Consider the following 18,445-nt stretch of genomic DNA (forward strand, 5'->3'; position numbering starts at 1 on the left):
CAGTACAGGCCCTTTGGCCCTCGATGTTGTGCTGACCTGTCATACCGATCTCAAGCCCACCTAACCTACACTATTACATGTACGTCCACGCTTATCCAATGACAACTTAAATGTACCTAAAGTTGGCAAATCTACTACTGTTGCGGGCAAAGCGTTCCATTCCCTTACTACTGAGTAAAGAAACCACCTCTGACATCTGTCCTATATCTTTCACCCCTCAATTTAAAGCTATGCCCCCTCATGCTCACCGTCACCATCTAGGAAAAAGGCTCTGCCTATCCACCCTATCTAACTCTGATTTTTTTAATATATGTCTCAATTAAGTCATCTCTCAACCAGCTTCTCTCTAATGAAAACAGCCTCAAGTCCCTCAGCCTTTCCTCGTAAGACCTTCCCTCCATACCAGGCAACATCCTAGTAAATCTCCTCTGCACCCTTTCCAAAGCTTCCACATCCTTATAATGCGGTGACCAGAACTGTACACAATACTCCAAGTGCAGCCACACCAGAGAGTTTTGTACAGCTGCAGCATAACCTCTTGGTTCCGGAACTCGATCCCTCTATTAATAAAAGCTAAAACACTGTATGCCTTCTTAACAGCCCTGTCAACCTGGGTGGCAACTTTCAAGGATCTGTGTACACTGACACAGAGGTCTCTCTGCTCATCTACACTACAAAGAATCTTACAATTAGCCCAGTACTGCGCCTTCTGGTTACTCCTAACAAAGTGCATCACCTCACACTTGTCCACATTAAACTCCATTTGCCACCTCTCAGCCCAACTCTGCAGCTTATCTATGTCTCTCTGCAACCTACAGCATCCTTCGTCACTACCCACAACTCCACCGACCTTAATGTCGTCTGCAAATTTACTAACCCATCCTTCTACGCCCTCATCAAGGTCATTCATAAAAATGACCAACAGCAGTGGACCCAACACCAATCCTTGCATTACACCACTAGTAACTGGTCTCCAGGATGAACATTTCCCATCAACTACCGCCCTCCGGCTTGCTGAAAGACGACAATTTCCGATCCAAACTGCTATATCTCCCACAATCCCATTCCTCCGCATTTTGTACAATAGCCTATTGTGGGGAACCTTATCGAACGCCTTGCTGAAATCCATATACACCACATCAACTGGTTAACTCATCTACCTGTCTGGTCACCTTCTCAAAGAATTCAAGGTTTGAGAAGCACGGCCTACCCTTCACAAAACCATGCTGACTATCCCTAATCAATTTATTATTTTCTAAATGATTATAAATCCTACCCCTTATAACCTTTTCCAACACTTTACCAACAACCGAGGTAAGGCTCTCTGGTCTATAATTACCAGGGTTGTCTCTACTCCCCTTCTTGAACAGGGGAACCACATTTGCTATCCTCCAGTCATCTGGCACTATTCTTGTAGACAATGACGAGTTAAAAGATCAATGCCAAAGGCTCGGCAATCTCCTCCCTGGCTTCCCAGAGGATCCGAGGATAAATCCCATCCGGCCCAGGGAACTTAGCAAGAACATGGCTGATCCTTATTTCCACTTTCTTGCCCATCCTTGGACTTAGTCACTGAAACTGAACACTCCTTGGCAGATTTATAGCATCTTCAAGTTGCTTTCCTATCTATCACCGTATTGTCAACAAATTTAGCTACAAGATAGTGAGTCCATTCATCCCTTCAGGAAAGGCCTTAATAAAGATTATAAGTAGTTGAGGGTCTAGCACTGCTCCCTGCAACATTCCACTAGTTACAGTTGAGCAACATCAAACTCTAGTTTGAATTAGCATCTTCACTCGACAGAGTCAGTCTTCTCACAAAAGGTAACAAACATTGCATCTCATGTAAACGTAACTTCCAGGACAATGGGGAAAATATTCTCCGGTTGTTTTCTGAAGTGCTATTATGGAACCTTTTACATGCATTCTGAATAGCAGACCTCATTTTCACATCTCATCTAAAAGATTTCACTTCCATCAGTTCATCATACTCACTACTTTAATGGAGTGGCAGTCTTAATTTTTCTATTCAAGTCCTAGTGTAAGATTTGAAGACACAACCTCTGACCAAGGTGACAGTGCAACCAATGTAGCCACAGCCACACTATACCATAGTGCATACCAAAGGTTGTAAAAACTACAATACTGCTTGCAAAAAAAACATTAGTGTGATATTACAGGCTCAAAAATTATGGATACAGAAAAACTCTGGTCTAGTTTCATGAACACTTCTCAAAAAATTTAATAATTCAATTTACTCTTCACACAACCGTTACCATATCTTTCAACACATGTTTAGACAAATATGACAAAACCAAGATGAATCATGTCTAACTGTTATTTAATAATACTAAATTAGGGTTGACAGAGGAGGAGAATAGTTAAAGCACAGATTTTCTCAATAAGTGAGTATGCAATTTTGTCAAAAACCAAAAATTGCCTTATACAATCAAATTACCCAATAAGATGGGACAGATTGTGGAATGAAAAGTTCTGAATTTGTTGTTGTGGAAATTCCTAATGTCTTAAAGGAGATGCATAGATTCACATAGCATGTCAACTCATCACTCCAAGGTAAACGTTTTGCAGAGGTTCTTCCGAGATCCTGATAACTTTACTACAAATGGTTGTAAACTGCCCAAGTCTTCTTTCCTGGGATTCCAAAGTTTCTGCAGCACATCAGGAAGATCCCAATGGAAATTATACCCCTTGTATTTAAATTAAATAGAAACAACTTTTGAAAAAACAATTAACAAGCTTTTTTGCCAAGGGGATCTGAAAGGCACCGATCACTAATAAAAAGCATTTGTGCACACATTGGCTACATACCCATAACAGAAGTTATTGATACAGGGGTATTTTAGCTAGTAAAGTTGGACATTAGTAATAGAAAATTTTATTCATAGAAAGTAGCTCCAACTATTGGCTTCTTTCCTCCTATTTACTTTGATTTAGAATGAGTATCAGGACATAACTTTACCATCAGCTATGCACAAGAAAGACAACTTCACCACATTGTAGTTTTCAATTTTATGTGCAAAAGCATCAAAGTGCTTTACTACAAATTACAACCTATAAACACAATAAGTAAACAGCCGAAATCTGTACAGATTGAGGATTAAACAACACATCATAAGAAAACAGAATCACAGTAAATGTTTAACACCACAAAACACATTATCCAGATAACATTTGTTTTCATTAGAAAATATTGTAATAAATAATTCATGAATATAGTGCAATTGATTTATGCATAAATATAACTAATCATCTAAAATCAGTTTTACATTAACCAATTTTTAAAATCAAGGCAGCCACAGAGTTTAGCTATATTACTGTGATAATGGAAATACTGTACTGCAATTTGAACAGAAGTGATCATCTGTACTTACTGTAAACTAAAAATCATTTTTGCTAAACATAATATACAATATAAAATTTCCCCATTATTTACCAGAAAATGGTTTAAATGTTACCGAGCAGTAATTCTATAAACAGAGGCACTGTTTTGTAATACAAAATTTTTTCCAGAAACATTCTCAAGTACTGAAGTCGGTTGTCACGATATTAAACATATTATGCAGGGAAAAAATCCAATTAAAAATGGATAGTGGCACAGTAGTTTACTGTGACTCAGAAATCAGCTTTCCTATCATTAAAAGGCAAAACTTGTGTTTTCTTCATTTTACAAAAGACTAAGTTCCTACAAAATTAAAAACCATGAAGCAAACCTTCCCCACTTCCAACCTCCTACCGCACTCCCCCACACCCCCCCCCCCCACAAAATAAAAGTTAGGAAACCTATTTTAATGTACATTAGTGTTCCTCTAAAATCTGTTTTCTGTATTTTTGGATGGTGCATTCCATTTATTTAACCCAAAGGTTATTTACTATTTTCTAAATTTATTTAGTCTTTTGTTTTTCAAAACCACTGCAATGTTTGATGACAAAAAGGATTACTTTTCCTGTTGCACACTTCATGTTACTATTGGTCTTAATGCAAAAATAGCAAGAGATGGAGTGAAAGGAGGACCATATATTTTACATGACTATCATAATATCGTGACATCCCTAGTACTGAATTAGAACCATGCATTTAGGGCTTGCTCAGCGTTTTAATTTCTTTAGTTCAAACTATGGGCAAGCACTAAAAATTACCGAATTTAAGAATGCCACTTTCTTCTTATGGCAGATTAGCAAAGTGCGGACACATTTATACTGCAAATTTAGTAGCTGGCAGAGCAAGCCCAAATCATTTCTCTCATTTATATGACACTAAGAAAAAAAAGTAACTTCATCTGATCCTTAAAATTCTGAAATGAAACTTTTCAACTTTGTTTCAAAGAAAAACTTCAGTATGAACTACAAAGGCAAAACCTGCAACACAGATTCACGCAAAAGTTTAGAAATAATTGCCCTATTCCAAGTCACAAAATTAGATAACCGGATCTTCAGTAACACAAAATTCTAAAACTGTTCAAAGCTTTTCTTTCTTACCAAATTATGTCCAGATCCTGAATGTAAAACCTATTTTGTTAAAACCATCTTATTATACAGCTGCTGAATTTGGTACTTACAAAATGATAATGCATACAAACATACATTGAAATGGATGAATGGCCTTTGTAAAACTTGAAAAATAACTGAACATCACGCTCAGAATGAAAATATGCACACGAAAATTGAATTACCTTTACAAATTAGGAGAAAAGCAACCGCTGAATTTGGTACTCAATCTATATGGATAGAAAAATTGAAACGGTTGGAACATCTTTGAGAAACTTGAATTACCAAGTCTCTGACGAACACTTAGCAGCAGGTTAGTTTACATTTAGTAAAACTGTGTCTTGGGAGTGAGAGAAATTGCAAACTTGTTACAACGTACTATACCTATATTTTGTTTTATTAAATCCAGACTAGGAGCAACAAAAAAAATACTATTCTCCGATTTCGTCAGTGCATCTTATGCATCATGCTCTATACAGTGCTCAATCAATTTGTTAGTCATTCCTTTCACATCATGTTTCTCAATTATTAATATTTGCACTTCAACTTTCAGATATCACAAAACTGGAACATCTGTTTAGGAATTTATTCCATTCCCACCCCCCATGCTTGAGAAGCATGGCATTTTAGCTCTTCCATTCACAAATAATTATAGGCCCCCAAAAGTTGGCAGAACATTAAATCTATAGAACAAAATACTGGCCAAGTTGTGGGCAGTCAAACATTTTATGCATGGAATGAGATTTAATCTCCCATTTTTGGGTGCAAACTTCATCCGTTTTTGGTTTCAATAAAAGGATGGGTGCATGCATTGGTGGTGAGTGGGGTTGGAATGGGTGAAAAGGCAGAGTTGCCTGCGCTGTGGACAGGAAGAGGGAAAGGCAAAGTCTTTTCATGGTAACTGTGAAGTCACTCAGGTGAAAGTATGAGATTCACTATAGGCACAATTTGCTTAATTATCCCATTACAAGTGGATTGGGGAGATTATTGGAGTGGAGAAATAACAGGGTCAAAATAAATAAATAAATATCTTGGCCTAGACCCTTCATCAGAGAGCTCTGATGAAGGGTCTAGGCCCGAAACGTCAGCTTTTGTGCTCCTGAGATGCTGCTTGGCCTGCTGTGTTTATCCAGCCTCACATTTTGTTGTCTTGGATTCTCCAGCATCTGCAGTTCCCATTATCTCTCTCCCATCTCAAATAAATATCTTGCCAGCAGAACAGATGTAGTACAGAATTTCACTGCTCCTAAAACACAATATGCTTTACCCAGTCAACTCCTGTTGACGCCCCCTAAAATTTGCATTTTAAATTTGTGAAATGAACACCTGCATTATGCAATAATTTGACATGTACATCTGAATTGTATAACTTATACAAAATAGCCAGGACTTAAAACATAGCACACTCTGCACTGTACTTTTAATAAATCAGTAGGTTGATTTCATACTTTAGAATCTAATTTCCTCACCTACTTTAGGTAGTAAGACTGTGGTCAGTTTACTTCTATTCCTGACGTGGGCTCAGGGAGCCAATCCTATAAAATAATGCTGCAAGTGACTATTATTTGTCTTACAACTGAATAATCAAAAATGCCTATGTGGCATTTTCCTTACTAGACATCAAATTATCTAATCACAATTAGTTTTATTCTACAACAGCATTAAGATGACAACTAGCACATGCGACTGTACTAAGCATACTCCTTTTTACGTACAGTCCAATCCCTGCTTGAAACTATGCTTTGCCTGAAGGCCAAAGGGTGGTTTTACAATACTATTTGAATTAGCATTTACTGTGTAGTGAAATCCATCTGAGTCACATCCCTTTTTTAAGAGGATTTATGTAGACTTGTTGCTACTTTTGGAGCTGCTTGTCCCTGAATTTGTCATACTGAACAACCCAGTGTCCGTTAATCTGAGTTTCTTCTTCGGAGGTGTCTTCAGTGTCCCAGATCTCTCTTTTACTTTGTATTCTAAAGTGCTGTGAGGTACTCCATAAATTCCTTGTGCTTTAGAGACACTCATTTTCCCACTCATTACCATCGTAATAGCTTCTTCCAAAATGTCATGATCATACTGCCGATAACGGCCCCGCTTTTTCCTCGGCTGTTTACTGTCCTTCAAGCTAATATGATCCTGACTATCATTTTCAGATGTCACATCAACTGTGCCATTCTTTACATTAAGACATAGTGGAGGAAGGTCTCCATGCAGTAGGTAGGAATCAACACTAGAATGAGTCAAAGGTAAGGAACATTCAATTTTACTCTGCTTGGGCAGGATAGTTTTGAGTTTTTGAAGAGCTGATCCTTCCAGCAGCGAAGAGGTTTTTGATACCTGGTACATAACATCAAAGAGACCACAGCCATCAGGCTGGGACTTGGGCACAGAGCTTGCTCGTACCTGAGGGATTTTTAATTGAACAAAAGAACTACTGACACTTTCATTATGAAGATTGCCATCTTTTTCTTTCAGCTGTGTAACCATTCTTTGCAGGGTTAACTGATGGAGGTAACTGGAAGCAGTGGGGAATTTCAACTCTGAGGATTCAACATGAGTTAGTTTTCGTTGCTCGCTGCACTGATCGGGACTATGTTCTGCCTGAGCTCTAGCCCATAATGCAACTTTCTGCAGAAGAGCATTAGGTTCCTCAAAGGTCTTCGAGAAACAACTTTCTCTGGTTTTACTTTTCAGCGGAGCTGCTCTTCCTGATAAGGCTTCCAAGTGGAGAAGTAAAGTCTGGTGAGGTATTCCATAAAGTATGGCTGCTTTGTTCATATCCAATGCCCCTGACTGAATGTCTTTCAAGGCCTTTGAAAGCAAACCATCTGCAAATTCAGCACTTCGTTTCACATGCTCCTCAGTGTTTATCTGTAGTCTCCTAGGATGGATGGAATGAAACGATGGTAAGCTGACGCAAGAGACTGGCACACAGCTATGGAAGGGAAGGGTCCACTCCTTTATTACAGGCTTGCTTGGGTAACATCACTGCATCTCTCATTGTTTAAGTCTTTGAGCTCTGGCTGTTTTTGCTTAAAAGTTGCGAAAGGTTACAGTTCTGGTAGGGAAGGGTAAATGTTTGATTGCACTTCTAAAGCGGCCATGGCAAGAGCTTTATGTTACAGTTCAATATTTGTATTAAATGTTTCTTGCTGTTGTTATCCCGTGATAGTTGCTTGCAAAACAAAAGGAACAACTTTCACAGTTTTAGAGCTTCAATTATTTTCCTTTCCAATTTACTGTATTAAAATGGCATTGAAATTCCTAAAGCATGTGTTAGTAGAAATGTGACGTTACCACTAAACAAGTAATAAAAGAGTCAACCCTCTTTTTTTTTCCCAAGCAGGGTACTGCAATCACAACATGCTAAGAACATTTTCCAAAACATTGCACAAAACATAAAGCACAGGCCACATTAATACCGCACAGTAACAATTCACAGTGACACTCCAAATGTGACGTATTAGTGCTAATATTAATTTTAAATGCATCTAAGCTAAACAGATAAAGATGCAACTTGTGTTTGTGGCTAACTGCCATTTATTAATCAACTTAAAATACTAAATAAAAAGCAGGCACTGGATAAAGAACATGATTCATTTTACAATTTTTTAATATGTATATGAAACGCTTTACAACTGCTCCTGTTTTAACACAAATGACCTAGAAATACAATTTTCATTATTTCTTTGAAAGTAAAGTGCCAGAAGTGTCAACTTAAGTTATATATGAAGTAAATTACTTCTGTATGAATGCTACTCAATTCAAGAAAATTTGACAAGATTTCTATTCTATTCGCATCTATGTAAATCCAAGTTTTAGGTATGTTCACATTTTAATTATGTAATTCAAAAAGTTCTTAATTGATTACATGCACATTAGACTAATATTTGTCACTTAATGTTTGAGTATTGCTGAAACAAATTGACTTTTTTTGTCCTGTTGAGTGCTAGACAACTCTCAGGAAACATCAACGGAAAAAGGGGAAAACAACATTTGTAATTTGAGAAAAGTGTGCACTGATCAGTTTGCAAGTGGACTTGAATTTGATAGAGACATAGCCACAGGGAATGCACCACTTAAAGGAGGACTGACCATAAACTGCCAAGTTTAGATTATATTTTAAAAAAGGTAAGTTGACTTTGGTCAAAATATTGCTCTTTAATGTTTCTATTTTGTTCCAAGCAAAAACTAAGAAGAAATGTGGTTTTTCAGCAATCCTCAAACTATGTGCTCCCAAATGACTATATATAACTTGTTTGTTATTTGGTAAAATGCAGGTGATTTTTGTGAATTAACATTCAAAGAAAACCCAACAGCCTTACCCTTTTAGATTGCATTCTGAAGAGAAAAAAAACTTAATTCTCAAATTTCTAAGTTACAAAGTAATATTTACAAACCATTAACACACATACCAAGATATGTTTCCACTCTCAGTTCATCTATCCAAACATTCCAATTGTCATTAAAATGCCAGTATTTCAATGTAGTTTTAAAATAAATGTGTATTTAAGACCATATTTGGGACCTTTAAACCAAAGTCCACCATCTAAATATTTCATGGGGGAAGAATGTTTAAAGTAATAGTTATAATGTAAAATGAAATGGTTGCCCTTTATATTAATTCAGATGTGAAGGTGGTATGTTTAAACTTGTTTCTTCACGCTGACCTGAAAAGTATCACCCTTGATACCCAAATATTGCTGCACAAGGAAGTCTCCCTCTTGAGATGTTCCAGGATTGTCACGATATGAACTGTCCATGGAAGTCATGAATTTAGTGGATCAAAATGTTACAAACCTAGTGTTTTTTCCTCCTTTCAAGGAAAAATATTTAAATAGGAACTATTAATTTTGTTTCTTGGGAGCTTTAACATTTTAAAAAGGAGATGAGAACTATTTTAGGGACCATCAATTGAGATGGATTTGCTGTGCTGCCACTTGTGTAATTCAGCATTAAATTCTTGTAAGACAATGTCAGTCATAATTACCTGGTACCTGGAGATTTCATCATCACTTTGTCAGGCACATTAACCGCTAGACAGCTGTATAGTGCAGCAAGGGTAAATACGCAACATGAAATTAGTCAGAGAACACTGCAGGCTTAAAAGTTGTTTAGAAGGGAATACACAGGGTGCTCACTTCTGCTGAGAAGTGCTCCCAAGGACAACCGATTGAAATAATGGGTTATTTTAGCTCTCAAAGCCTACAAAGACTTTTTTTTAGGTTCTTGCACAGGGAGTAAAAACACGACTGTACATGTACACAGAGTTGAGGGGAAACAAGTGGGCACTAGAAATGCATTCAAAACTGAAAAGACCACAGGGAGGTAAGAAAATTACACAAAACTAAATTTATAGAATCCTCATTCCATAAGCCTTATTTGTCAACTGAACAGATTACTGCAAAGAATTCAAGACTTAAAGACTTCAAACATCAAAAACAAAAGTAAAATTCATGTGTCAGGGAACTTGAAAGGAAAGAAACAAAACTAACTTGCATTCAAAATATTTCTCAAAAATCTTACAGTGCCAATTTTGTTTTTAAGTTAATGAAGTATGTTTTGAACTATGGTCACAGTTGTAACATTAGAAATGCAGCATGAAACAAAGTTTTACAAGTAGCAATGAAATATAATCATCAGTTGATCTGTACTCCTAGGATGTTGATTAAGGAATAAACACGGGGGAGCAGGACACTGGGGAGAACATTTCTGCTGTTCTGAGAGTAGTGTCATGGGAATATATTTCCTGCAAGGGCACAATTCCATTCAGCCAGTTTCTCTATTGCATCTGTTCAGTCAATGACACCACCTGCTCCAGTGCTTCTGAAATATCTCTTTCTCAACTGAGTATTCACCTTTGCTGTTGTTGGTAAGACTATTTGTTCATGTCCATTCTCTGTGCTGCAGATCTCTATGATTCTATATCTCCCTTTCAGAGTCAGGAAAGGTCACCAGCCATCTTCCAGGTATGAATATCCACTTCAAACATTTCTGCCACCCCAAGACTGAATCAACAAAAACATTTGTTTTGACCCCAACTCTTCATTCTGAGGGACAGCACCCTCTGAGACATACCAGGCCATTCTCCATTAACTACTCTCCTTTCCTGCCACTCCTCAAGCAAAAGGAGATACAACACTGACATTTTCAATTTCTTGCAGGTGTGCTGCAACTCAGTGGAAGGACTCTTGCCTATGGAATCTGAGGGTCAACTCCAGGAATTGCAGCACACAAATCTAAGCTGATTTTTCAATGTATTAGTGGATGGGTAATGTAACGATGGAGCTTCTGATTTTCAGATGAGATGCTAAACAGAGGCCTGTCAGGTGAGTGAAAAATATGCCAATGCACTATTTTGAAAAAGATGACAGGAGTTATACCCCTGCTGTGACCAACATTACTCCTCAAATAACTATTTAACATTTTAGAGACCTGAAACAAATGAAAACTGACATTGCTGGGAGAAACTCGGGTCTGGCAGCATCCGTGGAGAGGAATCCAGTGACCTTATCACATTACTTTTTGTGGGAGTTTGCTTTGCACGAATTAGTTGTCAAGTTTCTAACATTTTAACAGTGACTATATTTCAAAAATACTTCACTGGCTGTACAGTGCTTTGTGCTGTCCTGTGATCACGAAATGCACTACTGAAAATTTTTCCTTCTTCCTATCAACATCCAGGGCATTAAACCTACCTTTCGCTTGGAAGATTTTTATTTATATTTCATCCAACTTGGCACACTATGTTCACTGCTCATGATGTGGCAGCCTCTACACTGGTAAGCGCAAAAGTAGGCCAAGTGAACTCTTTGTTGCACACTTATGTTAAAGTGTATATACATCACTAAGATTTTGATCACTTGTTTTTAATTTTCCTCACATCATCCACTCTTACCTCTGTCCTTGTATTTGTAGAGATTTCCACTGAAGCTGAATACAAGCTTGATGAAATCTTCTTTCTACTTGTTGCACTACAACATTCAACCTTAAATCAGTTTAAGAACTGTGGGTCGTAAACACAGTTAATTCTTTCTCAAATGTTTTGACGCTAAATGAGGATTGCACCAAACTCACTGGATTAGGTCATGCTAATGATCCCAATTCAATAATAGGTGAGGTGGTTTGAAACAGTAAATTACCTGCTTTGCTTCCTCCACATTTGCCGTCTATAGCAACCCTGCTTATTTTGCCAGATCTTTCTTCTTTATCATGCTTTAAACATTTCCACTCAGTCTTTCCTACATTTGTCTCATCAGCACAAATGTTACTTTGCACCAGCAGCTAATTTCTCTCATTTAGTGACTCCATCTTTTCACCCAAGAGTTTTAGCAGCACGGAACAAGGCATTTTGGCCCATCATGTCCACACTGGTCATCAGCACTCATCTTCCAGCGCTTGACCCATAGCCTTATAGGTTCACATGTCAATTCACATGTTCAAAATAATTCTTACATGTTGAGCATGCCTGCCTCCACTACACATTTATGCCGAGTTCCAGATACCCAGCAACCACCAAGTGAATATAAAATCTTTAAATCCCTTCTAAACTTCCTGCTGTTTTTCCCTTAAAACTGTATTATCTCATTATTGACTTCTTTACTAAGGGGAAATGTGTCTCTTTATCTATTCAATATATAACTCCCAGAATTCTACATCCCAAATTAGAGACTGTCCTTTGCTCCAAACAGAGAACAATTCCAACCTATCTAGTCTCTCTTCACAGTTGAATTTCTCCACTTTGGCGACATCCTGGTGAATTTCTTACATGCTAGGAGTGGGAGGCAATTCAACCAATTAAGCCTGCTCTGCCATTTAATACAATTACCTGCCCAATCCCCTTAACCCCCTAGCCTGTTAATAAAAATCTATTCATTTCCAAGTTTATTCAGCACCCTCTGTCCACTGCACTGTTGGGTAGTGAATTGTACAGATTTAACCCTTTGAGAGAAGTAATTTCTCCTCATCTGTGCTTTCAATCTGTAATCCCTTAGTTTAAAAAATATGACCTCTCATTCTAGATTGCCCTACAGGGGAAATATCTTTGTCGGTCAATCCTCTTTAGCATATTATGTGCCTCAATTAGATCTCATCCTTCTAAAATCCAGAGTATAGACCTAATCTGCTCAATCTCTCATAAATCAAACGTTGGGTCTCTGGAAAAAATCTAATTAATCTTCTCTGAACTGCATCCAATGAAATTTACATCAAGGACAGGAATCAAACCTGTATGCAGTAATGCAAATGCAGTCTCAGCAATGGTGGTACAATTTCACTTCCTTACTTTTACACAACATTCATTTAATAAATGGCAAAATTCCATTGACTGCATTTATTACCTGCTGTACCCACATAATCATTTTCTGCAATTCCTGCACAAGAACACCCAATTCCTCTGCATCAAACTATTTGAATTTTCTCTCCATTTAGGAAATTCCCACAACATGAATAACTCCTTCACCTATCATGTTAAACTCTGCTAAGTTTTGGTTCATATACCTAAATTATCCATGTCCATACCTCAATTTTAGTTCTTCACTGCAACTTATTTTCCCACCTACTTCAGTGTCATCTGTGAATCTGGCGATAATACATTCTACCTCTCCAAGTCATTAGAATAGATTGTAAATCATTGGTGCAAGGACCAAACCCTGCAGCATCTCACTACCTAGGCCTCAGTAACCTGAAAATACTGCATTTATCCCCACTTTGTTTGCCAATCCTCTAAAATAACAAATTAAGCTATTTAGTCATACCTTGTGCATTAACCTTTTGTGTAACACTTTATTAAAGGCCTTCTAGACAATCAGGTAAAACATATCTATGGGGCTTTGCTTGTCACATCAAGGAATTCTAGCAGATTAGTCAAACATGATTCATCCTTCCCAAAACCATGTTTACACTGGCAGATTGCATTTTAAACTTCCAAGTATCCCGCTACTACTTCTGTAATAATGGATTCCAACAATTTCTTAAATGATATGTTAAACTAACTGGTACACAGTTTCTACACTTTGCCTCCCTCCACTTTTGAATGAGGATGCTTCATTTTTATTTTTCAAGTCTGCTGGAACTTGCGAGAACACAATTTTAGATTTTAAGCTCCTTTACTGTCAATGCCATTTGTACTCCCTAATAATTTGCCAACCTCATTCTTTAGGGGGACAACATTCATTTCAGCTACTTTTTTTAAATAAACTTCACCAAATCTTTGTTTTGTTTTTATATTTTGTGCTGCTTTTATTTCATAATTTACCTTTGCTCTGTTACTTTATTCAGTAACTCTGTTGACCTTTTGAAGTTTCTAAATCCTCCAGGCTGCCAATGATCTCTGCAATATGATGTAACTTAGTTTTTGCCATTATAACATCTTTAACTTCGTTGCTTAGCCGTGGATATTTTTACACCCTGGGAGTAATTAAGTATGTTCACAAGATGTGTCCTACCTGTTTGTCCTTCTGCACAGTCCAGTTGAACCAAATCTCTCTCAAGACTTTTTCTACCATTTCTTATTGTTGTTTCACCGCACCCCACCCACACTTCTCTGGCTGTGGACTTGCATAAATATTGTTCATCTTAGTTCTGATGAAACGTTCATGACAAGCGCTGCACTAACTGAATTTTTTGACTTTGGTGTAACCCAAAAAGTATTTAACAAAATTACTTCAGAAACATCTTGCTTTTAGTCAATATACAATTCTGCAAACTAAGTGTTATTCAACCTATGCGGGTTGGCAGATAACTTTGGCGGGGGTGGGGGGGGGGGGTTCGGTGGAAGAAGAGAGAAAACAGAAAGAGAATTAATCATTTGTCCCCTAAGGGAGCATAGGTGAGGTCGATTGATTTTCTTCAAACCATGTTCTATTTGAATGCAGCCTGGTGACAGTTTGGGATTAATAAATATGCCCCATATAGCAGAACTACAATGGACACGCATTACATGGAAACTAGGTTAAGACAGCCAGAATTGTACAAATGAGTCTGGCATGGTTTTTTTTTGGGGGGGGGGGGGGGCGGAGACAAGAGGAGAGAGAGAGATGTTGGCAGTGGAAAGAGGTTATAGTGTGCACACAAATGGGGTGGGGGAGGAGTGACAGCAGAAAGAAAGGAAGAACAGGAAGAGGGAGAAAGAACTGAACTGAAATCAACCTATGGATTGGCAGTTTTGACATCTGCTTTTACTACCACCCACTCAAAGACAACACAGGACCGTGTGGATTCATTAGCAATGCTCACATCCCAGGCATAAATTTTTGAAAAAGTCTCAACAGGATTTAATTTCAGAACAAAGGAATGAAATGACAGTGTGCAAATTCAATGCTTGACCCTACTTTGAATGTGCCAAAGCACATTTAATACTTTCAAGTATGCAAAACCAAAACAGGCATAAAGGTATGGATCACAGTCACTATCTATTTTTCTCCAGTCCAATTCCTGTACAAGAGATTTGGAGACAGTAAGGACGGCAGATGCTGGAAGCCAGAGTCAATTGATGTGAGGCTGGAAAAATCTACCCATGTTCCTTGAATAACAAAACAGTCTCTGCACAAGTCATTATATCTAGAATGAATTCAAGGTATAAAATTAGTAGACCCTGCATATTCAGAAAGCACAAGGAAATTATGAAAAGATTCCTTTAAATAGTTAACATATCTTCTTATAGTTGACCACACAATGGCTTAAATTTAAAATCCCTTGAACACAGGAAGTCCTCTGGCTGAGTCAAAGCATGTTTTTGACAAACTAGGCCATTGCCACCTTCTTTCTTTTAGAAAAGCGATACTGTATAGAACAAGATAATAAAATGTGAGGATGCTGCTTGGCCTGCTGTGTTCATCCAGCCTCACATTTTGTTATCTTGGAATTCTCCAGCATCTGCAGTTCCCATTATCACTGTGTAGAACAAAATTGTTTATCAATAACTTATGGTAATAAGTTTATACTTGAGGAAGCGCAGTTCTTTGGGATTTGACAGTTAATCTAACAAATTGAAAACTTTCAGAATCATCTAAGCTTTGGGCAAATAGGCTTGGGTGTTCAGATATGAATAATGGCCCTGAAGAACAAACCAAATTGCATTTGTATGTGGAAGGCTCAAATATGCTTAACATTTTAAAAAGTGATAACATAGAAACAGAAGTACATTCAGTCATGCCTGTTTTGCCACCATGTGATAGTGTTTATTCTACAATCTAACCCCATATGCCCATTTGTGTCCTGTATTCTTTAGGTTTTTTAAAATTAAAGCTATTGTCAAGGTTAAATTTAAACAATCAAATTACTAACATCAACTGTTCACAAAACAGTGATCCAAATTTTTATTGTCTTTTATATATAGTATTTACAAATGCCACCCCTGAAAACCTGGTACTAAATTTTAAGACTATAATCTGGACCCCTTGATGCTTCCCCTGCAACCAGAGGAAATAGTTTCTCTCCATCTATCCCACCTGTTGCCCTTAATATCATGAAGACTTCAATTGATCAAATAATCACTTGGCCATAAAATTCCAGGGTCTGGAAGCCTCCTTTTCTGTCATCTCTCAATTTAATGCTAGGAATTCAGGAATCATTCTGGCAAATCTAGTTATGTTCTCAACATGTGCTGTGCAAGGCCTAGAACTGGCAAATCAGACAATACTGCATACCATTTACAAAGTTCAGAAGCAAATCCTTTAACTGCACCTTGCAAGTCGATAACCACTATCACCTAGATGGATTAGATTAGATTAGATTCCCTACAGTCTGGAAATAGGCCCTTCGGCCCAACAAGTCCACACCGCCCCTTGCAGCATCCCACCCAGACCCATTCCCCTATAACCCACACACCCCTGAACACAATGGGCAACTTAGCATGGCCGATCCCATGGATAAGGGCTGACGCATCGGAACACCACCAACCTTAAGTTCCTGTCAAAACAACATTCCATCTTGACTTGAAACTGTATCACCATTCATTGAAAATCTGAAACTCTTCACAACTCTTCATGCCACATGGACTGTGGCAATTTCAGAACATTTCTCATGGCTCCTAGGGCAATTAGGGATGCACAATAAATGTAAGCCCTGCTTCTGGCAGACACATTCCAACAGCAAATTTAAAAGAAAGGAACTACATGAGATATCTACAGAAACTGTGGTCATTTGAACTCAGTTTCATGTTTCAGTTTGAGACTTAGTTAGATTCAATTATTTTGAGTGTGAAAACATCCATGTCTATGCCTTTAAAACCAAAAGGACCGTGGATGATGCAAGACAAAAACCGAAGTTGCTGGAAAGCTCAGCGGGCCTGGCAGCATCAGAGGAAAAGAAAAAAATCATACTTAACATTTTGGGTCTGGTGGCCCTTCCTCTACCGCTTGTCGCACAATCAACTGGAAGTGTCAGCTACGTGAGGGCAGGATCTTAAGCTTCTGGGTTTTAGATGTTGAAAAAAAGGAAGGTTTGCAAATGATTTCAAGTCTTTTACACGGTAATGACCAATTCGAGAAATCTAGCAAATAAAGTATTCCAATGCTTTTGTACACACCATAACAGGTTTAGTCAGGAAATACTTTTCTAGTAGTTATGACATTTGGCAGACTTCCTTGTAAAATGCTCTAAATCTTTGCCTTGAGGAATCATCCAAGAAATTTCCAAAAGGAATGGTAAGTCTTTTCCAATGACTCTAATCTCAATTTTGTTGATGAGCACTTGCACATATTCCTTATTAATTAAAAATGCTGAAGTCATTCAATCATCAATTCTTCGCTTGGTACCCACTGTTGCCAACATTCTCCCTCTCCACAAATGCTATCAGACCTAAATATCTTCTCCCTTATCTCCCCCTTCTGCCAACACCGCGCCCCCCCCCCCACCCCCAACCCTCTGCAATCCAGAATTATCTTAGAACCCCTACAGTGCAGAAACAGGCCCTTAGGCCCAACAAGTCTAAACCAACCTTCAGAGCATCCCACCCAGACCCATCACCCTATAACCTACCTAAATCTATACATCCCTGCACACTTTGGGCAACAGCGCATGGCCAATTCACCTAGCCTATATATCTTTGGACTGAGAGAGGAAACTGGAGTACCCAGAGGAAACCCATGCAGACACAGTGTGCAAACTCCCACAGATAAGCTGCCTGTGGGTGGAATGGGACCTGGGTCCCTGGTGCTGTGAGGCACAGCGCTAATCACTGAGCCACTGTGCTGACCTAGAAATATCAACATGATCTGTAAAAACATTGCTTGATGCAGGTGCATTTAAAAGACTTCAAATTCTACCTCTTACACTGCTTATTCAGGTCACTGATTTACAGCGGAAACATGTACAATTATACTGGCACAGAGCAAGCACAAATTCTGCGTTCATGAAACTGAAGATGAAACTTATAGATTGAGTGCAAGACTGTGGTCAGTTTAATGATATTTTATAAGTGTGGTCAGGACAGATAATTCAAGAAACAAAAAACTTAAAAGCAAACAAATCAGAAACAAAATTCAATAGATAAATGAGAAAACTGAAAGGAAAGAGAACCATTACAAAATACTTAACACAGCCAAAAAAAAAGTGCTGCCTATGTTGCATTATTACTCAGGGTAGCCATCTAACTATAAGCAAGGTAAAAGATAGAAGTGTGTACACATTGTACCAAAGTACCAAAAAAACTCAGCTTTATACTTGACACTTCTGGCACTGTAAAAGAAAGCTACAGGATTATGCACTAGCAATGTATCGTTACAGTACTTCCATTGGTGTGAAAGACCCATAAATGGCTTTTAGGGGGCATTTCTTTTTTAGTAAGAAAAATCATCTTTGTAGTCGACTATCAGTTATAGAATGTTTGATTACAAGTGCTTTTAAACATTTTTGACCATTATATATAATTCCGGCAGTATATGAATACTACAAAAAATGGGTTTTTGATAGTCATGGTATTTTTACATACTGACAG

The 18,445-nt window shown here is 37.9% G+C and overlaps 1 protein-coding gene across 20 annotated transcripts in view; it reads right to left on the bottom strand.

The window, feature by feature from the left end:
- Positions 1 to 18,445, bottom strand: part of lcorl (ligand dependent nuclear receptor corepressor-like) — a 122,547-nt gene that overhangs the window by 34,846 nt on the left and 69,256 nt on the right. For 2 of the 20 annotated variants that reach the window (XM_048528253.1, XM_048528245.1), the window contains exon 7: positions 3,818 to 7,387. The exons of 12 other annotated variants lie outside the window; for them this stretch is intronic. In XM_048528253.1, coding sequence (XP_048384210.1) covers positions 6,346 to 7,387 — 1,042 coding nt within the window. In that variant the 3' untranslated portion in view covers positions 3,818 to 6,345. Of the gene's footprint in view, positions 1 to 2,346; positions 2,670 to 3,817; positions 7,388 to 16,407; positions 16,501 to 18,445 lie in introns of those variants that run through there. 6 more of the 20 variants (XM_059646844.1, XR_009445871.1, XM_048528192.2 and 3 more) reach the window with 6 other exon arrangements.

The sequence above is a fragment of the Stegostoma tigrinum genome, chromosome 1 (genome assembly GCF_030684315.1).
Source record: "Stegostoma tigrinum isolate sSteTig4 chromosome 1, sSteTig4.hap1, whole genome shotgun sequence".
Classification (NCBI taxonomy): domain Eukaryota; kingdom Metazoa; phylum Chordata; class Chondrichthyes; order Orectolobiformes; family Stegostomatidae; genus Stegostoma; species Stegostoma tigrinum.